The sequence below is a fragment of the Emydura macquarii genome, unplaced genomic scaffold (assembly GCF_026122565.2).
Source record: "Emydura macquarii macquarii isolate MOO-44397 ecotype Brisbane River unplaced genomic scaffold, CSIRO-AGI_Emac_v2 contig_1483, whole genome shotgun sequence".
Classification (NCBI taxonomy): Eukaryota; Metazoa; Chordata; order Testudines; family Chelidae; genus Emydura; species Emydura macquarii.
Genome location: NW_027131620.1, coordinates 1867273 through 1890716, shown reverse-complemented (window position 1 = coordinate 1890716; position 23444 = coordinate 1867273). Strand labels below are relative to the sequence as shown.

General features: G+C 59.0%; 1 protein-coding gene across 1 annotated transcript; it reads left to right on the top strand.

Moving 5' to 3' along the window:
* Positions 1-292: 292 nt before the first annotated feature.
* XKR7 (XK related 7) lies at positions 293-22243 on the top strand. Its single transcript, XM_067554569.1, has 3 exons — positions 293-864; positions 17841-18040; positions 18632-22243. Exons 1-3 carry the CDS (start codon positions 293-295, stop codon positions 19582-19584), a joined length of 1725 nt encoding a protein of 574 aa, XP_067410670.1. The 3' UTR covers positions 19585-22243.
* Positions 22244-23444: the final 1201 nt, after the last annotated feature.

Sequence of the window (23444 nt, the reverse complement as noted above, 5' to 3'; positions counted from 1 at the left end):
CGGGGCGGGGGCGGGGGGGTGCAGGAGACATGAATGAATAAAGCGGGGGAGGGACCCCGGCTCCGGCAAACCCGCCTCCGGAAAGGCTCCGGCTGCGGCTGGCCTGGGGAAGGGGGGAGGCGGGCTCGGGGCGGCGGCGGCGGCGGAGGAGGAGGAGGAGGAGGAGGAGGAAGGGGGGGTCCTGCCTTCCACCCCTCCCCTGCCTCCATCCCCGCCAGCCCGGCTCCATCCCCGCCCGCCCTCCCTCCGGAAGTCTCTCCGGCTGCCTCCTTTCTCCTCCTTCTCCTCCATCATGGCCGCGAAGTCGGACGGAGCCGGGGCCGGGGCCGGGGCCGGGGCGGTGCGCATGGAGGGCCCGGAGAGCGGCGGCGGCGGCGGCGGGGGGCGCCCGGGCGGCGGGGGTGCGGTGGCCGGTGCCGGTCCCGGCGGGGCGGCGGCGGCGCTGCGGCAGTACCGCCTGCTGGACGGCTGCTGGGTGCTGTGCGCGCTGCTGGTCTTCTTCTCGGACGGGGCCAGCGACCTGTGGCTGGCGGCCGACTACTACCTGCGGCGCCGCTACTGGTGGTTCGGCCTGACGCTGCTCTTCGTGCTGCTGCCCTCGCTGGTCGTGCAGCTGCTCAGCTTCCGCTGGTTCGTCTACGACCACGCGGCGCCCCCCGCGCCGGGACCCGGCTCCCCGCCGCCGCCGCCGCCGCCCGCCGCCAGCACCAAGGACAGCGGCCGGCCCGGCTCCGCGCTGCTCTCGCCCGCCCCCCGGCCGCCGCCGCCGCCCGCCGCCGCCTACCGCAGCCGGGGCTGCTGCCGCCTCTGCATCTGGATCCTGCAGTCCCTCATCCACCTCCTGCAGCTGGGACAGGTCTGGAGGTAGGGCGGGTCCGCGCGGGGGGGGGAAGGATCGGCCCCGGCTCGGCCCCGGCCCGGCTCGGCCCCGGCCAGGCCAGTTCCCCGCGCACCGGGCCGGGCCCGGGATCCAGCCGGTCTCTCTCTTCTCCATCCTGCCGCTGGGAACGGCGGGGGAGCGGTCCAGGACCCAGGGATCTGCCCCCCTCCCCCCCCGGGGAGTTCGGCTGCCAGGCCGGGGGGGCAGGCGCCCTCCCGGGGCTCTGGGGCGCAGGGGGTGTAGCTGGGGTTCCCCCGAGGATGGGGGGAGAGGCGCTGCCCACCTGGGGAGCCTGCAGCCCGCCTTCGGTCACTGCCGCGGCTGGACACCAGCGAGCAAGCGGGGCTAGGGCCCCTCAGGCCTAGGCCCCCAACGCGGGCCCCCCCCCCCCCCACGCCTGCCAGAGTCCCCCCCCCCCCCCCCGACCCCGGCTCTCCTGCTCCGAATTTGCAACGCTTTAGCGGGAGTCCTGGCCTCGGTTACAGCCGCGCCCCCCCAGGGTGGAACCGCTGGGCCAGAGCAGGGACGGGTGTCTGTCTGTCTGTGTCTGCTGTAACCAGATACCTGGGGCTCATTAGCTCCGAGCAGGGGAGAGCTGGTGCCCTGAGACAGCCGGCGCAGAGGGGGGAGGGAATGGAGACTGGGGCTGCTTCCCCTGAGGGGGGGTGGGTGTGTGCGGGGGGGGGGGGGAGATGCTTGATTATATAAACTCCCTCCAGTGAGCCCCGCCGTTCAGGTAGAGAGGAGAGAGCTGGGCTGGGGGTTGTTCTGAAATGTCACATTTTCATGGCCGGAGGGGACAGTGCCAGATGAAAAGGCACCAGACAGATGACAGGCTCACCCCTACCCAGCCTGCACCCCATTTCCCCCACTGCCACTGCCTGATGTAAGAAACAGCAGCAGCCTGAAATGCATGTGTGCAGAAGCCAGGCCAGGTGTGAACGCGGCGTCTTTCTGGTCCCTGTTACAAGGGAGCACCTGAGCAGCCGGGGGCTGAAGTGCTGCAACGTTCTGATCCGCTAACCGCTTCCGCCAGAAAATGAACTGCTCTGCTTTGGTTCCCGGCAGGGCCTGATCCTGTGAGTGCTGAGAGCATCCTGCAGGGTGCTGGATGCCTTTGGCTCACATCAGGATCCCATTCTGTGCCCAGCACACCCAGGGAAGTCAGGGGGATCACACTGGATGTGGAGGGGTGGGGTAGCATTTGAGCCATAGCAGGTCCGGTCTGTCCCCGTCCTTTCTCCCTTTCCTCTTCCATTTAATTAATCTGCTCCCCACCAAAATAGCTGGGACTAAAGAAGGTCCAGTGGAGCAGGATGAGAGAGAACAGAGGTCAGCTCCACTGCCTGCATCTCCCCTGGCTCTCCAGAGCTCTGAGCTGATCATTTCCTGGCATCTCTGTTTCCTAGGGCCAGACTATTGAGCTTCCCTTTCTCTTCTCCATCCCAGACAGCCTGCAGCACTCCCTTTCAGATTCACAGAGCTACAGACAGCACAGGGTGAAAGAGCTGGAGCTCTGCGATGGAGCTGATTTCTAGAGAACTTAATGCTGAGAAAGAGAGGGACCATGGCAAATTCCTGAAAAAAAGGAACTAGCAACTGACGATTTTAGCTCACGTTCCGGTGTTATCCCACCCCTGTATTTTTGTATTCTGTGGCCCTGCTGGGCTCAGCACGTCTGTGTGGAGGTTTTTGTCTCTGACTCTTTCTATGATCAGGTAGCATAAGGGTTCTCAAACTTTTTCACAGTATAGAGCGCATCTGACTGGTGAGATTGTCTGTCCCTCCTCATTCATGACTGCATAGACCTCCTTCCTTCCCATTCGTGCTCCCATAACAGCCCCGTGGCATCTGCAGCAAGTGCTTATTAGGAAAAGTGATATTAGGGAAATACGTTGTGCAAAAACTGTCTTGAATGGGCTGTAGCAGCTGGAAACGAGGAGGAGCCAGCAGCTGGGGACCAGCCGGCTGTGTACAGACTGTTAGCCAGTTGTCCAGGGACCACCAGTGGGAAGGGCTCAGCTACAATGACCTCGTAGTCATTTGTTCATTGTTTTGCTCCTGGTTCTGTAAATAAGCTGCCCCCTTGATCTGCTGTACCCTGGTAGGGTGTTAAGCCAGGGAAAGGGGTAGCTCTCAGAACTGATCTCCTTGACACGTTGGACTCAAACTGCAGATCAGTCTCTTTCTAATCTTGGGCTTGCTCCGGTGACCAGTTACCCGCAATTTATGGAAGCCGTTAGCCAGGCTGGATTGGGTGCGGGTGGACGTGACAGTTTCTAAGAGGTATTGAACGATTGCTGTACAGACTGGGCCTGTGAAGAGAAGACTTCTTCCTGAGCTCCTTTGTTGGTGTGGACCTGGGCATGTTGCACGGGGGCCTTTTGCACATCACAGCTCACGTTCAGTCAGTGAATGTAAAGGGCTCGGGCCCAGGTTCACTTTCGCGAGCACAGTGTGCACCTGCAGAGTGCATTGTACCCCAGCCTCAGTCTGCAGCTGGGCACTTAGAGCTGCTAATGCTCCACTTTCTCTGGCAGCCACCGAAACGAAGGCACACATGTTGTGGGTGCCGATGGGCCCGAGAACGTGCCCTGGCTGCAGAGCACTAGTTTTTAGCTTACCCTGATTTAAAGCTACTGTAGCAGTCCACTAAAGTCCATTGTACTCAGCCCATTCACAATAAACATGCACCATCGTTCTCCTGGGTAGCCCACAGAGATGGTATCAGTTGCTTGAGAGTGAACAGGTGTGATCTAGTCACTACCCGCAGGCAAGTGTACAAATGCTGGGAAGGATGCCTTAACATTGGACCAGTTCTGGACTTCCATAATTATGAATGGCGAGAAGAGGGACGTTTCCTTGCATGCAGATTTCCAGCCCAGTCTTAAATGCCCTCATGCAGTCAGTCTGCACAGATACAACCCGCCAACCATTGGCATCCCAGATCAGGCTGTGTTTCATCGTGTGTCTCATGCTGATAAGATTTCTCGGTTTAGAAATTCCTACCCACTTTGCTTGCAAAAGGTCAAAACTATCTTCACTAAATGTAGAAATATCAAAGGGAGAGAAAGTCCTTTGGGGTCTGTTCTCCCCTTGACACGCTTGCCTGACTCCCATTAGCGTTAATAAGAGCATGTGCACATGCCAAGGGGACAGCCTTCTCCAGCCTGTGCACATCACACCAAGTATTTGCATTTGGTTTTCATTTCTCTCTGTCTTGTAATGTCTTGGCTCGAATGTGGCATCTGTTTTCGCAGTCATGTTCCGCTTTCACCCAGTTTCACATCTGGGTTGGTCAGAGGCCCTGTGATTTCCCAGAGGTCACACAATAGCTCAGAGGTCATTCGTTGGCTCTGCCTGAATGAATATTAACTATACTTGGCATTTCTATGTCACCTTTCACTCAAGGAAAGGATCTCAATGCGCTTGGCAGACATTTCATTAGCCCTCCAGGTGCTTCAATTTTATCATCATCCCCATCTAAAGTGGGAATAGCAAGGATAAATTACTTGCCTGTGATGATACAGAAAAGCAAAGCCCTTATTCCTGAAACTGGGTCCACATGTGTAGACCCTTGTCCCCCAGAAGGGGGACTTCAGCAGACCCCTGTGTGGGTGCAAGAGTCTGCCTGTGTGGATCCACAGGTTTGTGGCAGAGCTGGATACAGAATGTAGATTGCCTGCCTTCTAATCCTGTGCCTTTGGCCACAGGAGTCCCCTTGGAATGCACGTCCCTTCTGTCTGCCAGGCCTTTGCTCTGACCACTCGAACAAGCAACGATGCCTTTGATTCCCTAATTACACTCTTTTCTTGGATATAAACTTGGCCCATTAAAGAAAAACTTGTATTGAAATCAGCCAGTTCCCCTGTCGTCTCTTTCTAGTGACTGTCCATTTCTCCTTGGCAGTGCACTGGGCTTTTTGGGGTATGATCCAGTGTTTCTCAGAGCGTGAGCTGGGACACCCAGTGGCTGTGGGCCCGCAGTGGGATTTGACGAAGCATTGGGGGTGGGTGGGAAAGGAGGGCTCGAAAGCCTTTAATCAATGCGCTGATGTGACATCATTCAGACTGTGCCACATGGAGCTCTTTCTAATTATTTCACTTTGCAAGACGTATAATGGATTAAAATGGCTGCAGCGGAAAAGCAATTTTCTCCTTGTTCAAATACAGAATTATGGAATAATATCCCAAATTGCCTTTTAGGAAAATTGTTCTCGGTATCAGTTACTTTTAGATCAGTGTGTCTCTCTTGTTTTTTCATCTCAGGATAATGATTAATGGATTTAGTTACAGTTGGGGCTAGGTTCTTTTTTGGTTTGTTTGTTTCAACTCTTGAAAATGAGAGTCAGTGACTGGAACAAGTTAAGGACTGCGCTGGCTGGCGAAGGAGCTGAGAAGATGCTGGTATTGTTTTGGATTATTGATATCACTCCGAATGAGGCTAATAAGGAGGATCTTTAGCTGGCCACTTGCTGAGCGGTTTGTCTCTGCGTGATGCTTGCAAATGAGAATGTGATTTCAACAGGTGTATTCTGGAGACGGGAGGTTTAATGTGACACACCAGCAACTGAAGGGCTAACTGCTTATGACAACAAACCAAGTCGTTCAACAGACTCTTCAGAGAAGAGCTGCTGTCCAAACCCTTCATATTCATTTTTACACGAGTGTTCCTTGGATTTTTTTTAATATGAAGAAGGCAGTAATTAGCCCTTATAGCCTTCTCTGCAGATTTCTGCTTGATCGTCGGTTTTGGAAAATTAAATGATTTTTCGTAAGTAATTGATTTCTTATTTCTCATGCAGCTGCTGCTGTGTTTGGTTCGCAAAAACCTAGCTGAGCCCTGTCAGTGCGAGACAGGATATTTTTCTGAGTTGATACATAAACTATATGATCAAATGCATAACAAATAAGAATCAGCATTTCATTCTGGCAAGTTGATGAGAGATGAAATCTTGTTTTAATGAGATCTATGGAGCTGACAGAATGATGGGAGAATAATTGTGCCCCGCAATGAAAACGGAGGGTGGGGAAGGGAGGGAGTCAGGGTCACTTGTTGAATCCCTGACGAGCTGGAGATCGTGGATTAGCAGATGTGCCTGTTTTGTGGTTCCTTATCCCGCCCCTTTCCCTTTGTTTCAGTAATGAACTGTGCACAGCAGCTGCTGGCTGCACCGAGGGGAAGGCACTGCCGGAGGGTTTGTGTGCGCCAATTGGCCCGTTGTGCGTTGCAGACAGCGGTATCATCACAATGACAAGCCCAATTAGCGAGTTTGGTTCCCTCCAGAGGGTAAGGTCACTGGTGTCTGGGCTCCCTTGCACACCCTGGAGAGGGAGGAGGAGGGCTCCCTGTGGATCTGGATTGGCTACGCCCCAGCTTGAGAACAAGGGCAGCAGAAGAGCTCTGACATCTTTCTGGGCTGAGTGGGCTCCTGGAAGCCTGTGGCTCGCCTCGCCACAGCTGTGGCCTGTGTTTTCTCGGGTAGCCAGGAGCTGCCTGGTGTGTGCAGCCCCGCCGATCTGTTTGTACAGCTCCTAGCACCGTGGGCCCTGATCTCCGACTAACTGGGGCTGCTTGACACTACGGTAATCCCACGCTCCCGGCCAGCTGCTGGCACCTCTTCCCAAGCCGCCCCTGGCCTCCTCATCAAGGACAAAGCACACGCTGGACCAGTCCTTCTCACGTCAGACAGGGCCAGCTCTGAGTGCAGCCTCGGAGACGGAGAGTCTGTGTCTGTGTGTCTGTCTGCCCCATCCACGCCCCTCGCCCCGTAGCGTGAGCTGACTGACAGTGAGGGGCAGACACATGTCCATGGTCCTTGCCCCAAAGAGATGAGTCCCCAGAACTCCCCGCGGGATTTGTAAAGGCCTTGTCCCGGCTGTCCGGCGTGGCAGCACTCTGAGCAGCTCCCCCTTGCTGTGTGCAGCTGCCCAGCTGGCCATGCCGGCGCCGTGCTCTAGCCACGCTCCTGCCTGGACTAGACAGGAGGGATCGGATCTCCTGGCCCGGTGAGGAGAAGAGGCGATGCAAGCGCCCCTGTGGGCCAGCCACAGAAACATGGACACCTACGAACAGCTTGCACCAGCGCTGCAGGCAAAAGGGGCATGGCCCGGATCAGCAGCAGTGCCGTGTGAAAGCAACGGAACCAGGCCAGGCCTACCGCAGGGCCAGGGACGCCAACAATCCAGCCGATGCTAGGCCAGAGAACAGCCACTTTTACAACGAGCTGCCTGCCATATTTGGCAGAGACCCACCAGCACCTGGCAAGTCTCTGTGGATACCTCGCAGCACCTGGAGACGCAGACCCCTGCCGTGAACAGGGAGGAGCAGCAAGAGGAAGGAGATGTGGCAGGGGGCTCTAGCCACACCATGAGCCGGGACCCATTGGAGACTCCACCAGTCTCTAGCCAGCCGAGCAGGGATGAGACCGATGAAGGGGAAGGGACCATGGGTAAATGCCTGCCTGCATTTTTCCGTACCAAGTTTCAATGTAAAGATGGTGCCTGGCCTGTGCCCAAGCCAACAAGTCACAGGAATCAACTTCTCACCGCTTTCCTCACATGAGAAGAGACAGCAGCACCACAGCCAGCATGGGCTTTTCCTTCCCCCACTGGGCTGGGGGCCATGCGGAGCTGTTTGATTACCCTTGTATCTCCTGGGAGATCTCACTGAAACATCCATGGAGATATCCTGCAATCGTTTCCTGGAGGTTTCTAGGAAGGGCTGCCTTATTTCTTCCTCTGCGCTAGGACACTTTCCCACGCCACTCTGCCGTGAGTTTGGCGGCACCACTGCAGTAAATAGGCTAGTGGTGCAGGGGTTCGGGACCTTTGTGTCTTTGTTACCCCCTGCCGTGGGAAATAGTTCCAATATGCAGGGCCGTAGCCTGGTATTTGTACCCATGGAATAGGGGCTGGAATTTGATTGTTTCATGCACCTGAATTTCCTTTCCCCTGCCCAAAGCTGAAGCACCAATAAGTGTGTCTTACTGCAAGTTTCCATGGGAGTTTTGAAACTTCTCTTTCCCTTTCTGTTGTGACTGTAAATTCAGTGATGCAGCTGTCAGCTTTTATCAGCTGTTGCAGGCTTGAGGGGCATCCCCTCCACACCCGCAGAGCACCTGACTCTGAAGAGGAGGAGCAAGAAGACAACTAAGGAGGATGTGTCCAGCAAGATCCTACAAGCCACTGCTGCACTGAACTGCAGACAAAGCACCTGGAGGGCCACCATGGCAGATGGCTCGGAGAAGGACAGAGCAGGCAGGAGAGGGGCCCAGGAATCCCAGCAGGAAAAGGAGATGCAGGTGCACCGGGACATAATAGGTCTTCTTAGGCAGCAAACCCAAAAGCTGAAGACCCTGACTGGCCTCCAGGTCCAGCAATCCCCAACTCCCCACCCTTAGCAGTCCTTATTGCTTCCTGGTGGCAGCTCCCTGCACCCCCCGACATTCCACAGGGCATCACGGGCTGCATCCTTATTCCTGCCACTCCTCACAGGGGGACCGCAAGGGAAAACCCAGCGTCACATCCGCTGGGGGGCGGGAACCCCAGCTGGCGGATGCGTGGCCCCAGCGGATTGCACCCGAGCACTGAAATGGACAGAAGCCTTTTCAAGTGTAACGTTCCAGTCCATCAGTCTACACGAGGGTTTCTAGCGTGTCGCCTGCGGGGTCGGACGCTCCGTTTTTAGGACCGCTTTGGCCACTCGGGAAAGTTCCATGGCTGAAGAAAGTGTCGTTAACCCAGGGCCAGGCAGGGCCCACCGCTCAGCAGCTTCAGGGCATGCTCCAGGTGGAGGGACAGATTAAAAGGGCACCAGCAGGCCAGGACTGGGAGAAGAGCTACAGGCTGCACCAGGAGGCCAGGCTGACACCGGGAGCTGGAAGAGGAGTGACCACAATGCACGCCCCTCCCCTCCCACTGGGCGTTGGAAACTCAGGAGACTGTGATGAATGGGACATTGTCCCCCCCGGGGGATGCAGCTGAATCTCTGACCAGCCCCGAATGGGGGAGCCACAGCCTGGCAGAAAGCGGCAGCGGGAGCATGACTTGGGGTGGGCCAACCACTGGTTCAGACACTGTAACGCGCCTCTAAGGCCCTGGGTCGGGACCTGGTGGGTGGGCTTGGGTCCCCCTTCCTTGCTCCTCTGCACCTCATGACAGGAGCCTAAGGGGGGGTGGGGGCGGGGAGACTGAGGGCCAGCACATTCAGCCCCGCCAGGGCCCTCTCTAGAACGACCAGGCTGAAAAACACTGTGGAGCTGCTGCCAGACCACTAGCCCAGCTGGCTACCAGACCGACACCCCCACAGAATGACCTTCTCTGGGAGTTCACAGCACACCTTGCAGAGTGCTGGCGGCCTGCAAAGCAGCCGGCGCTGGAGATGGACAGCGAGCACCACGTGGCTCGGATTTTAGACATGCACAGCGAGCACTGCAGGTTCCAGCAGCGGCCGGAGCCGGCAGCCCTCCGGCACGGGACACTCCTGGGGCTGGCCGTTAAAGTGCCTCTTCCCAGCCTCCCTCACCCATTTAGCTCCACGTGGAGCTCTTGTAATGGCCCGTGCATCTGGCTGGTTTAAGTCAGCAGCCAGCAGCTCCACCTCCGCCCTGCACGCAGGCAGCGGCATGCGGCACAGGGGAATACCTCGCCAGATTGCTCTGCGTCGTGCATCAGCACAGCACTCCTGGTGTGCCCGTGCAGCGCCGACACAAGCCGCCCTGCACGCCCGTGCCCAGGTGATATCCAGCTGCTCTGACGTAACCTGCGTTTGCAGTCTGCATGTCTGGCTCCTTGGCACACTAGGGGCCAGTGGACATGGAGGGGATGTCACGGCAGATCCAGCGCGGAGACTGCTCAGCCGGCTTGCAGCACGGCGTGCTCTGCCCAGTGCTTCGCTGGCGGGGCTTTTAAAGGATTTATTTGGGACCCCAAAACCTGCTCCTGCTTTGGAGACACGGGATCGAGTCACAGGATCCTGCAACCGCAGCATCCTTCCAGCCCGTGCCTCTGTCGCCAGCGCTCAGAACTTCGGCAAGAAGTTTTGGTGCAAGGTGGTAAATAAGCCAGCAGAACTGGGGGGCAGGGGATTCTGCCTGACAAGCCGAGGGCTCGCGTCAGCGTCTTTGACGCCAGCATCGCTCCAGTGCCTTCCGTGCAGGTACTCCGGATTTACCCGAGTGAGTGAGTGAAAACAGGGCCCAGCTCGGAGTCTTTTCAGGAGGCAGAGCAGCGGTCGTTCCGATGGAAGATCAGGGGAGAGAGGAGCTGGCACAGGAAGCTGTAGGGTGCAGCCTGGCTGCACTGGGAGGCGTTGGGCTGAGTCGATTTCTAACAGATGGTATCCAGCTCCTGGTCCTCGCCAGAGCCCGGTGCAGCGAGCTGAGCCCATGCCCTGTCAGCACTCTCCTGCTCTGCCTGATGGCGGAGGCTTTCCTTTGCACTTCTCAGGTCATGCAGGCAGCAGGAGCTTGGCAATGGAAGGCAAAAGAGCAGTGGGGCTTCCCCCAGGCTGAGCTCTTCAATCCTGAAGCAGCAGCTTGTGTAGCTGACACGTGCAGAGAGGGAGGGGTGCGTGGAACCAGAAACTCCTGGCACCGTCTCCCTCCGTGGCCCTGGGCAAGGCATGTAAGTGCTCCGTGCCTCAGTTTCCCCAGCTGCAAAACAAAAGTGATCCTACCTGCTGGGGGAGGGGAAGTTAGTGTGTGTAAAGTGCTAGGAAGAGCGAAACGCTGTTAAAGATGGTCTGGTTGTTATTTTATTTGTGTTTTGTGACTAAAACCTCCCCGTTCTCCATCAGAACAGGGCGGTGGAGGATTCTGAGACGTCTGCACATGCCACTGCAGAAAACACATTCACACCCGGCTTGGACACCGGCCCTGGCTTGTCCTTTGAGCAAAAGCTGCAGCTATTGCTAGGGTGTTAAAACCCGTTTGGTGCGGGTGAACTTGGGCTCCCGTGAGGTCAGACCGTGTCCTGCACGAGAGAGGGGATCCCGGGCACACAGCAGGACTTTGCCTTGTTTGCTCCCTTGCGCAGACACAGCCTGAGCCCGGACATCCAAGGGCTTGCACACGTGCTGAACTACAAACACGTAGCTGAGGCTTTGCCCGGTTGGGGCCTGGTGGAGGACGCGTCTCCTGTCTGAGAGGGAGCAGGGAGGTCTGGGCTGCACAAACTGCTCGAATTAGCCCCGCCTTCCGAGCAGCACATTAAACCCTCGTTCTTACACTAATGCAAATAACCAGCTTGGAGGCCGGGAGCCTGGCGGCAGGGTCCCCGGCCAGCACACAGCCGTAATTGGCACATAATGAAACTGGAATTGAACTATTAAAATCGCATTATTTGCTGACGCTAATGTTCCGTTGGGCTGCCAATGCTCTGAAGGTCCTTCGGTGACTCTCGGCAGGCGAGATGCGTAACTATCTTGCAGAAAGCGGGGGGGTGAGGGGGCTGGGAAATAAGGAAACGAGGCCATTAAAGCAGCTCCTAAAGGCACTATCCCAGCGACCGCTTGAGCATGACACTGCACCGGAAAAAGGGCCTTTTGTCCTCGCGTTACGCTGAGGGAAGAGCTGTTCTCAGCCCGGCCACGCAGGCTGGCGAGCGAGTGAGCGAGCTGCCCAGCCTTCCGTACGGTGCACCAGGAACGAACCCGTTCACACAGGAGATCGCAGCTTTTCAACTCCGTCGCTTTCCACCTGATGCTCCTCAGGCCCCATGCTGGCAGCGGCGCAGGCACTCAGGGAACAAACCCTGCAGGACGAAGAGATGGGGTGATGGCCAGGGAGGGAGATCCAGGGACCTGGGGTGAGATGCACTGGTGTCTCCCATCCCGGCCACCCGCAGGTCGCGGTTTCGTTACTTTCGCAGATTGAAGGCAGGCCGGCGTGTGGTTTGCTGGCTGGCAGAATTTCTTCTCTGCTCTCAGCTCGCTCCGGCGGCGATAAGGGTCTCTTTTCATCCAGGCCCTTCCCTGCCTTCCCAAAGCAACGGATTGAGGTTTGCACCATTCAGAGCCACTGCCAGACATCCTGGCCGTTCAGTGCAGCTGGGAAATTGTCGAGAGCTCTGTGAATCGCCCTCCCTGCTGTATATTGAGAATGTGGGATTAACAATAGCTGTCAGACGACAGTGTCCTGGGTCACGCGGCCTGCCCGGGCACTGCCAGCGCCGTGACAGCAGAGGGGCCCCCCATCGCTCCACCACCCATCCCAGCCTTCAGTCCCACTCTGCCTTCCCCCATCCCTCTGGCAGTCTGTCTGTCTTACTGTCCGTCACTTCCCCTCTGTTCCCCCCTTTGTTCATTCGTCTCCCTTCTCCCCTGGTGTCTGCATCCCACAGACCAGACACCCCTTTCCAGTGCACCAGCAGCCGGGAGGGCTTCCCCCGCCACACGGAGGGGATCTCTAGCAGGACTCCAGTTCTGCCGGGCTGTCTTTAGTGGGGCTCTGAGATTTCTGCAGGGCTCTAGCACTGCAGGCCGGGTCCCTTAGCAGGAGCCAGGCACTGTGTAGTTGGTTAAATCCAGCCAGGCCTTGGCAGCAGGGGGCATGTATTCCTGACAGGGCATCAGCAGGGCGGGGTGGGCAGCTCCAACACCAGTCTGCCACGGCAGAAAGGTATTGCGGGCATTATCCATCTTCCCTCTGTCTCTAGGGGCATCTCTCCCTCCTCTGCTGCTCCCTCGTTCCAGGGTCCAGGCACCCACCCTAGCCCACGCACCGTCCAAATTACCCCACGCTGCTGGGTCTTCTCCCCTCAGCCCAATTGTCACTTTTCAGCTGCTCTGGAACCTGCAGCATCCCCTGCAAATTTCCCTCCCTGCGGTTTCATGCTAGTCAGAGCATCCTTCAGGGCCGGGCTCCTTTCCCTGGCAGTTTCCATTGCCGGTGTGTGCAAGAGGTGGCTACAACACTGGGGAAAGTTTCCTCCGCTGGAGGCTGGGGAGCCGCTGCTCCGGTTCTGCCAGTCGGCTCCATATCAGCACACGGAGCAGCAGCCGCGAGGGTGGCTCAGTGCTCGTTTAAAGACAAGGTGGTTCCAGGGGCTAGTGGTGCATGTTTCACTGGAAGAGGGTCGTGCAGTTCATTTGCCACGGACTCAGTCAGGCCCAGCTGTCGGGCTGAAGTCAGAAAGACCCAGGATTTCCAGCAGAGGCCCCCTGCCCACCTATCCCTACCTGAGCACAGGTGCTGCTGGCTGTCCCGCACTTTCCCTCCCTCCGGGGCAAATTCATCTGTCTGCTTCAGTATAAAAAGGACTGCCCCATTAGAGCAAAGAACAGGCACTATTCCCAGGGCAGGATCCAATATTATCCGCTTGCCCCGCACTTCCTGCTGGTGTGGTTCCTGCGGGAGGTCTGAGGATGAGCTGTATTTCAGGTCCCAGCGGCCCTGCCCTGTCCCCCCAGCCTGCTGCTGCTGCATGATCTCATCCTCTCTCCTTCCCACGCCACGCCTTGCGCACTCCCCCTTTCTTCTTCCTCCTGCCCAAATCCCTCCCGCTGAGCTCTGGGAGCCGAGCGGTGCCTGCAGCTCGCTGCATGCCTGCTGGGCTGGATGAAGAGCGGGACACCTGGCGGAGCCCCAGGCCCTGGCCTGCCAGGCATCCTAGATGAGGACTAATGCCTTGGGGCCAGACTTTTATGTGGAGTTGTGCAAGGTGTGGAGTTCTGCTGCCATGTTCTCTTTGGCTCCTCCCTGTCCGGAACCGAGCTGCAGCTTTCGGGGGGGCATCTCATCTCTCCTTTGTCCCGCATTGGAGCCAGGCTGTCCTGCAGAACAGTGCCTGGATCCCTGCATTCTGCACCGTCTAGACACCCTGCACCCGGATCAACCTGCTGCCGGCCCCCTGCCACCACTGATGCTCCTAGCTCTAAGGTTACTGCTAGCACTAGCTGGCTCTGGTTGGTAAATAGACGCTGCCTTGCTCACTCCGGTTTGCCCGCTGGGCCAGAGTCTCACACACAGCCCCAAATCCCACTCTCCCAGGCTCCCTTCCGTGGACTCCCTCCCTTCGTGCCTCCTGAGCAGAGCTGGGTGAAACATTTTCGGCAACTCGCATTTTTCAGGACCCTGAACCTGTCCGTGAACTCAGCTCTAATTCAGCAAAGACCTCTGGCTGACAAAGCACCTGGCAACAGCGATTTCAAGGTTTTGTTCTGAAGAAATCAAAACCCACCATTCTGAAAATGCCCGATTTGATTCAACATTTGAAACGTCTCATGCTGACCTCAGCATATTTCCTTCTCTGCTTTATCCCACCAAGAAAATCCCCCCCAAATCAGTTTGGTTTGAAACAAACCAGTTTTTTCCCTTGGACTTTTCAGTTCAGCCGCCAAACGGACAATCAGTTATTTGTTCAGCTTGGCTCCTGAGTGCTGTGTTCTCAGCTCCGGACCAGCATTACCTTCCCGCACTGGGAATTACAGCCGGGCCATGGCGATGCAGTGATTCCCCAGCAGACTCAGCCATCTGAGCTTCCTCCCAGCCGTGCCCAGCCAGGGCCTCCAGGAGAAACCATGCAGAAAGCCAACCCTATGCCCCGAAGCTGACGTCCCCGTTTCCGGCTTTGCAAAGTTGATCTTTCCAGGAGCAGAACTTTGTAAAACCTTCCAGCACCGGTGGCCCACCCCACTGAAAGCATTCACCAGGCAGCTCACCCCCTCTGCTCACACAGCCTCATGTAGCCCCACCCTGAGTACAGAGGGCTCCTAGCACAAGGCATCCGAAGGAACATGTGAGCTGGTGCTGTGTGTGAGAAGCTGTTATGGAAAAGGACTCCAGGCCCCTGCTCTACCATCCTTCCTCTGCAGATCGCCCCTGCCCAGGTTCATCCCGTTCTTCCTATCTTTCTCAGCTCAAAGATCGCACAGGCTGTGCACAGGTTGGGAGGTAGCCCAACCCCTGGTGCTTGACGTCCACGGGGCATTGCTTGGAGCCGCGTTATTCAGGGGGAAACACGCCCAGAGACTCCAGCGGGAAGTCCCACGGGACTCTGGGAGCATCCTTCCCTGCCCTTCTCCGCGCACTGAAATCTTCGATGCGATCCCTCCGGCGGTGGGACACCACTTCCCGCGCTAACGGGAGGAGGAGAGCCGGGAGCTAGCAGGAGCCCTCGGAGGCACAGATGAGCTGACTGCGCGCGAGGGCGGTTTGTTGCAGGGGCTTTGCAAGACGTATGACATTGCAGCTGCCAGAGGAGCGTTATTTGTCTGTTCCCTGGCAATTTCCCTTCACGGTTTTACTGGCTAAATACGGCCCTGTCTCCGCTCAGCCTTTTATCACGCACCCCACAGCCAGGGGAGCATTTCCCAGGTAATAGTCACTAAGGAGCATTGACTTATCGCGGCTGAGAAAATGAACAAATGAACCCAGCGCATTCCTGTGTGCACGGGGGGGGGCCGCCAGGCCTTGGTGTCTTGCAGCTGTCTGAGCGGGGCCAGTCCCCACCTCCGTGGAGCTGATGGATGGGCTGAAAGTGCTGGGATAAGGTGTTCTCCTGGCTCTCACCAGCTAATGGAGTCGACTGGCAGCGGTTTATGGCTCTGACACAAAGGCCATCAGTTTGTGTGACAGTTTTACTAGGTTGGGAGGAAGCTTTATAGTCCAACTTCCTTCTGCTTAATCTTGCTGTTCTCCTGCTCGTTTGTCTCTCACCTTCCTACCCCCTCCGGAGGCGCTTTCAGCAGTGGAGCAGCGTGGAGCTGAGGCCAGCGCAGGTGCACAGGATCCAGCTCCCCCCGGCTTGCAGAGTTTTCCTCCTGCCTGGGGTGAGAAGAGAGAGAGGGATTTAATGGGGAGGGAATAATGCCGAGGATGTAATTGACTGTGAGCTCTGAGGGACAGGGACAGGGACAGGACAGGGACAGGGAGCCTCTGCCTGCGAATCCCCGGCCCGTGAGCTGGCTAAGGCAGGAGCGCCAGCACTGCGGCTCCCTTCACAGGGGGTCAATATCCCTGGAGCACCTGTGAATGGGGGATAATGAACAGCCGGGATTGGGGTGACAGGGCACTGCTGTGGGGAAGCTCAGACCTCGGGGACCTTATGGCCTGGGTCAGGCAGGGCTCCCACGCTGCCTTGCTCACTGACCTGCATTGCAGCGGGAAATTCCCACCGCGTGAGGCCAGGGGCGAGAAGACGGACGGGAATTTGCAGCTTGAACCTTTCTCACCCTGCGGGTCTGTCTACACTGCGCTCCGAGGTGTGGCTGCAGCACGTGTAGACGTGCCGGCACCAGTAGCAGGGAAGCCGTGGCCGCACAGGCAGGAGCCGGGTGATACCCGCCAGCCTTGTGCATGCCCTTGAAGGCGAGCTCAGGAAGCCACCCGTCTGCTGTTGTGTGTGGAGCTGGCTCCATCAAAGCCAGGCGGGTGTGTCTGCACATGCAGCAGCCTCACCTCGGATTGGAGTGCAGACAGGATCCCAGTGGCCCACTGGCTGCCTCGGAGCTCTCTGCTTCATTTGGGCAGAGGCCAGTGGAAAAGGAATCAACACAAATGCCTCTTCCTAGGCCCCTGTCAATGGCTCAGCACAGCCCCAGCGCAGCGGGTCTGTCTTGGCTTGCGGCTGTGGAGAGGGAAGGGACCCCTGTTTGCAAGGAAAAGGCCGGCCTGTCTGTAAATCACGAGCGTGCATCCACACAAACGCCTCCGCTGACCCCGGCCTGGCTACCAGATGGCAGGCACAAGCCATCTGATGGCAGCAGCAAGAGCCAAGGAAGGCTCCGTCATCAAAACCCTGTGAGTTTCCTGCCTGCACCTCCCTAGGTCTCAGTCAGAGCAGCTGTTGCCTTCTTCCTGAATGAGCAGCCTGGCAGGGGGAGAGGGGCAGGCTTCAGTCTGGCTGGGCAAAAAGAGATGGTCCGCTTCGGGAAAGCGGCGTGCGGTGTTCTCCGTGTGAGAGCAGCGCTGCCACGCCACAGGCCAGGCGTCGGGGTGCAGTCGGACGCAAGCCAGTGAAAGAGCGTGGCCAGGAGCCCCGTGAAATAGGCCAGAGCTCTGCATCCTCCAGGGGAAAAGTACGGGGATGTCCCAGGGCCATAGACCGGGACTCAGTGTGCAAAGAGGCCAGCCTCCGTGGCGTGGGCAACCGGGCTCTGTGCAGCCAGGAGCCCCCGAGTGTCCTGAGAGGGGGGCATGGCCACAGGGGCAGCCGTGTAAGCCCGATTCCTGCCCCTGCCCAGCACGCCCAGGCTTCCTTTGGTCCCTGGGAGGGTGGGTTAGTCTCTTGCTGATTGATTGATTGCCCTCAGGCTGAGCCGTCCTCTACCGCGCCCATGCTGCTCCCAGCCACCAAAGCCTCCTGCGCACGCTGCTGCAGGGAGTCTGCACGGGGCTTTCTTTCACGGTGTGCCGGGGACCCCTGCATGAGCCCCTGGCATTCTGCCCCACCTGGCCCGGGGGAGGGGAGGGGAGCGCACCAGTTCGGCTGCCTCGGGGGCCCTCCGCCCCCCGTCAGTAACAGCTATTAACATGCGACTTCCAGCAGTTAGAGCACAGCAAAGCCTTCGCACGCGGACTCGCTTGTCCTGCCCCGCGTCGTCTCGCCCAGCAAAGGCGTTGGCAGAACGGCGCCAGCCCCGGGGAGGTAGCACGGAAGTGAGAGTCGTGTGTGATTTTACAGGGCTCCTGTCGCACTCCGGGTATCTCTAAGGGCTTTGCGAAGTGGGGAGTTAAACGCAATTCGGGCAGGTGGGGCGGGAGGGGTCCAGCTATTGACGTGCCCGTGATGAATCTGAAAATACATGGAAGGATCCTGGAGCCCCCCCAACTTCAGTGCCTGACGCTGGCCCCACAGGGCGAGATTCTGCCGCCTCGCTCTTGTCCCCCGGCTCGGCCCACCCCCCAGCCCAGACTGCGTCTCTGGGCCAGCCGGTCTCTGCCATGAAGGCGTAGGGCCGAGTGGGGAGCCGCGGCTCGCCCGGGTCTCACCCGCTGTCTTCCCTGCCTTCTGCACAGGTACCTCCGGACCCTGTACCTCGGCCTGCAGAGCCGCTGGCAGTCGGACCACCGGCAGCGCCACTTCTACTGGAGGATGATGTTCGAGAGTGCAGACATCAGCATGCTGCGGCTGCTGGAGGCCTTCCTGAAGAGCGCCCCGCAGCTGGTGCTGCAGCTGAGCATCATGGTGCAGCAGACCAGCATCGAGCCCTTGCAGGGTAAGAGACCCCCCCCCCTCGCCCGCCCTGCCCCGCTTCTGCTTCTGTCTCGGCCCGGCCCGCCTCCTGCCCTCCGCCCACCTCTGGTCACCGCCCGCTGAAGGGGGCAGTCCAGGAAATTCAAAGGTGGCCAATTCCAAGCGGAGCGAAGGAAAAAGCTTCGCGCGCCCCGTGGGCTGAGCCTGTGGAACTCACTGCCACAGGGAGCTGGTGAGGCCAAGAATTTAGCAAGAGGCAGAAAGGGCTGGGAGGCTCCTAGGGGTCAAAGAAATAGCCGAGTTGTCAATCGTCGATAACATCCTGGAAAGGACAGAAAACCTCCAGCTTCAGGGCTGACACCAGCCTCTCACTACGAGGGGCCAGGAAGGGACCAAATGTGGCGGCAGATTATCCCCTAGCAGCTCCTGTGGCGTGCGCCACCTTTCCCTGCAGCACCTGGCGCTGGGCCCTGTCACAGACAGGACACCGGGCTAGACGGAGCCGGGATCTGATCCAGCCTGGCCATTCCCCCGTTCCAGCTTCTCTCTTTCCTCTCATCTCCTCCCGCTGTCCCTCTCCTCCAACTCCCTGTCTCGCTCCGTGTCTCCACAGGTCTCTCAGCCTCGGCCTCCCTGGTGTCCCTGGCGTGGATGATCGCCTCCTACCAGAAGGTGCTGCGGGACTCGCGGGAGGACAAATTGCCCATGTCCTACAAAGGGGCAGTGGTGCAGATCCTCTGGCATCTCTTCACCATCGCCGCCCGCGCCATCGCCTTCGCCCTCTTTGCCTCCGTGTTCCAGCTGTACTTTGGCATCTTCATCGTCACGCACTGGTGCATCATGACCTTCTGGATCATCCAGGGGGAGACGGACTTCTGCATGTCCAAGTGGGAGGAGATCATCTACAACATGGTGGTGGGCATCATCTACGTCTTCTGCTGGTTCAACGTGAAGGAGGGCCAGAGCCGCTGCCGCATGTCCGTCTACTACGTCATCACGCTGGCGGAGAACGCGGCCCTCACCGTGCTCTGGTACATGTACTACGACCGCCAGACCACCTCCGACTTCGACGCCTTACTCATCGTCTGCGTGGTCTCCTCCAGCTTCGCCCTGGGCGTCTTCTTCATGTTCATCTACTACTGCCTCTTGCACCCCAACGGGCCCATGTTTGGCCCCCAGGCCACAGGCTGCGTTTTCAAAAAGGCGCCAGCCGCCTGCGTGGGGCCCCCTGAGGATGTTATCACCAGCCCCCCGCGCTCCCTGCCGCGGACTACAGGAGGGGAGAGGGAAGGGGTACCAGGGGACAGAGACAGCTGTGGGCCTGTGTTTCAGGTCAGGCCAAGCGTCCCCCCGACCCCCGTTACCCGTGCCCCACGGACAGAAGGGCCCGTCATCCGAATAGATCTGCCCAGGAAGAAGTACCCTGCCTGGGACGCCCATTTTATTGACAGGCGGCTCCGTAAGACGATCTTAGCGCTGGAGTATTCTTCTCCGGCTACCCCACGCCTGCAGTACCGCAGCGTGGGGGCCTCGCAGGAAGTGCTGGAGTATGAGACCACGGTGTAGGGCCGCCACGGGAGCCACGTAACGGCCTGGCATGCACCCCCCCACCCCCGCCGTGGGGCTGACACGAGGGTGCATTTTCAGAGCCCAAGGGGTCACTGGTTGGCGCTCACTGGCCACCCACCAGGCCCGGCCTTCCGCTGCCTGCAGAGGGGCAGTCCTGTATCTTCTTAGCATTTTGCCTTTTGTGTTCATTAGCACTGACGGCCCCTCCCGCCTCCCCCGCTCTAAACCCCCTCCCAGAGGGGTTGGTGAGGTCAGCTGGTGCTACCCCCCTTCCCTGCCTTTACCAGCTCTCCCGCTAGTCGGTGCCGCCCGGGGCAAAGTTTTCCTGCCCGCACCCCAGTTGCATCCAGGCTGCCTCCCTGGCAGCCCCACAGACAGGCCCGGAGCAATCTGTCCTGGGTTTGTTGGTGCTGAAATACCTCACCTGTACCCGAGCCCAAACAGCCCCGGGTCTCTGGCGTAGGGACAGGGGAGCACTGGCGCAGGGGGAATTGCTCAGAGCCAGGCTGCAGAGGGTGGGGAGCAGCTTCCCTGTGGGGGCGAGGACCGGCCGGAGCCGTGGAGCAGCGTGTAGGAGGAGAGGGGCAGCGGAGTGCGCAGGGGGCCAAGGAATTGGGACACGCTGAGTGCCCCGGATACAGAAATGCACCGCAAGCCCCTGCCACTTTGGGCACAGTGGGGCCCTGGGAATTGGGGCACAGGCGTGGGGAGCTCTGGGGGAAAGGTGGGGCCCTTGATGCTGGAACACCCGCTGGCTGCTGGGTGCGGGGTACGGTGCACCGGGGCCATCGATCAACAGGCAAGATCAACGTCCAATCCTCTAGCATTCCTGCAGGGAGTCTGTCCCCGTGGTTCCCTGGGCCATGGAATTGGGGGAATGGTCTTGGGCCCTGTCTTCTTCGCTTCCCCCCACCCAACACACCCTAAGACGCCTGCAACTGTCAGGCCAGCCCACGGGGGCAGATGCACTTCGGCCTCTGGGGAAGGGATGCATAGGAAGGTTAAACATCCCAGAGTCCCATGGCCAGGGGGATTCTCCCTAGAGTGTCGGGGTCACAGCGGAGAGAGCCCAGGGGGTCCCCAGGAGCACATCGGCACAGCTGGGCCGGCAGGAGCTGGAGCCAGCAGGGGGGGAGTTGGAGAAGAACGAGGTGTTTGCTTGAGGCCAGGCCAACCCTGTGCCAACGGCCCTGGCAGACCCAACGCCAGACTCGGGCGATGGCCAAACTCCCTGGAACTGCAGTGGGAGCGGCTGAGCCCGGCGTCACCACGGTGCAAGAGCCCCAGGACCGCAGCCGTGCCAGCCGCTCTCACACGCCCTGCCTTGGCCGCTCTGCAGGGACTTCCTGTGCTAGGATACACAACCGAGGGGCCGGGATTGACTCGGGGGCCTGGGGCGGCGCGTGTTGAGTCTGCAGGAGGCTGGGTGGGCCCTGCTGGTGCAGGGATGTGGTGTCCCGTCCCGGCTCTGCAGGCATGACGCTGAGAGCTGAGCAGGCGGCAGTGGTTTCAGCGTGAGGGTGAACTGGCTGGTGTGTATCACCAGCACGCCAGGAAAACCTGCCACCTTTTCAATGATTGCTGGGGGGGGGGGAGAAGGCTGCCTTTTAGACTGAAGGTTAACAGGTCACAGAGCAAGCCGCACGCAGGCCAGCCCCGTCTCTTTTCCGACCTGACTTCCTGGCGGGCACGCAGCTGTGCGGGAGGGCAGAGTGAGGCCTGCATGCATAGCTGCAGACGTGGGTCTCAAGGGACAGATTGAAAACAAACGGTTAGGTGCCCAGGGGCTCACGGATTCCTGTGGCTGCGTGCGCAGAGCAGAGCACGGCATGTGCAAAAGTGCATTTACCATTCGGCCTGGGCAGCTGCATTCATTCAGAGCAAAAATTAGGTGCCCCTTTTACACATGCAGTTAAGAGCTGAAGCTTGCTGGATGTCTGGCCCACCTAGAAGATGCAGCAGGATCCCCCCGTGCCCTTCGGTCGCACATAGAGAGCTAGGGCTCCCAGTACTAGCCCCAGCACTGCAAAGCCCAAGGTCACCGTCCAGGCTGAAATGGAGGAAACTCAAGTAGCAAGAAGGCAGGAGCGTGTGGGACTGGGGGAGGCTAGATGTAGATTTACAGGAGGATGCTCTCTACAGAGCCCCCTACCTTCCCCCACCACATTCAGGCTGCTCACACTCCCCTGATCAAAGACCCACCAGCTCTCGGAGTCTCTCCGTCTACATGGGCAAGGTGCAGCCCCCAGCTGGGCCCTGCCCGTCAGGAGAGCACGCCCTGGCGCTCCCCTCTCTGCTGCCACTCTGGCTTCATCGTCAATGTGACGCTGGCTTGGGCTGGGGTGGGAGAAGCGGGGCAGTTCCCTGCTCTTCCTTATGGGAGGCTTGGAAATATCCAATTTCTTTCTGCCCTCACCCTTGGGTTTAAGCCTTCGGCCCCTGCAGCTGTTGGCTGTCCTGACTCTGGCCCCCGTGTGGGGGTTGGTTCTGCAGCCTGCTTACCCTGGGTCCTCTCACACAGCTGAGCAGCCTGTGGCTGGCGCCCCAGGGGGGCAGTGGGCATATGGGGGCACTGCTCACATGGGAATACCCAAGTCTGTCCTGTAGCTGGGCTGAGCCGCATCAGCTCTGGGGCTGGGAGGGTTAATGTGTAACTGACCCAGAGAACAAAGCAGCTGCCGCTGAGTCTCCTGACCAGTCTTAAATGCATTGCTTGCATTGGCTCCAGCTGGGCCCTAGGTGCCGGCAGCCTCTGCTCCTGTTGGGTGCCAGGCAGGACAGGGAGAGAGGGGGCAGGAGTTGGGTACCAAGGGTGGGAGCTCTGCTGGGCCATTGCCCCGGCCGGTTGGCGTTCCTGCCCCGGCTGCGTTCTCGTGAGCCTGGCACCGTTGGTTTGTCTGATTTGCAAGAACTGTTTTTTCTGGTTTGTTTTATTTTAAGTGAAATGATCTACCTCAGCAACGGCTGCTGGCTTCCATTGCTGCAGCTGGCCCCGCCGGCAGGGGTTGCTGTGGGGGTGGCTTCCCTGGGTGCTGCGGGGTGCGTCACCAGGTCAGAAAACCATGCGTTCGTTGCTCCACACGTCCCCCAGGCAAGCGAGATCCGTGGCTCTATGCCAGCTGAACCGTGGCTGCCAGCTCCCCTGGAGGGGCTGCTTCCCAGGTGAGACAGGCCCAAGTGTGGCTCTCGGGGGGGGGGAGGCACCCCCAAAGCAGAGAGCAGAATCTGCCCTTGGTCATCATCTGGGGCCAGATCCTGAGGGCCCTTGCTAAGATTTTAAGCAGTCCTTACTCAGGCAAGCTCTCACCGCTGTCAGCCTGTGCCTGAGGATTTATCCCTCGCTCAGCACTGGCGTGTGTGAGTTTGCCTGGGTAAAACCGAGCAGGGCTCCATGATCTGGCCTGCTCCTTCCCATTTCCACCTGGCTGTGCTGTGTGATGTATTCCCGCAGAGAGATTACACTGAGCGCCTCTCTCTGGGGGGCCAGGCCCATGCAGCGAGCGCAGCGCTGTGCCTCTTGGATGGCTTGCACGTGCCTGGCTGGCTGGACCCCAGGCCCTGTGACCTCACTAGAGGGCAAGCACAAAGCACGGTGCGTGCCCCCTCCCTGCACACTGATGGGTGCGCTACGGCCTGACTACAGCAGGTGCTGGGCACGCTGACTGCACGGCTCGCGCCAGGACCTGCACACACCAGACACTCTACGCTGAGTGCTGCGAATCCCCTGCACCCACTACCTGGAGTCCCACAAGCAGGGCTTAAAGGGCAGGGAGCCACGGTGACGTCTAATCTCAAGCCTCACAACTCCCCAGTCCCCTGTGGTCACAGGCCCAGTGCCGGTTAGAACAAGGTGGGCA

Bases quoted from the DNA above. Each gene is read 5' to 3' on its own strand.
- XKR7 (XM_067554569.1), top strand. From the start codon at position 293: ATGGCCGCGAAGTCGGACGGAGCCGGGGCCGGGGCCGGGGCCGGGGCG. The intron at 865-17,840 runs GTAGGGCGGGTC...CCTTCTGCACAG, and splicing joins CAGCTGGGACAGGTCTGGAG to GTACCTCCGGACCCTGTACC. The intron at 18,041-18,631 runs GTAAGAGACCCC...GTGTCTCCACAG, and splicing joins CAGCATCGAGCCCTTGCAGG to GTCTCTCAGCCTCGGCCTCC.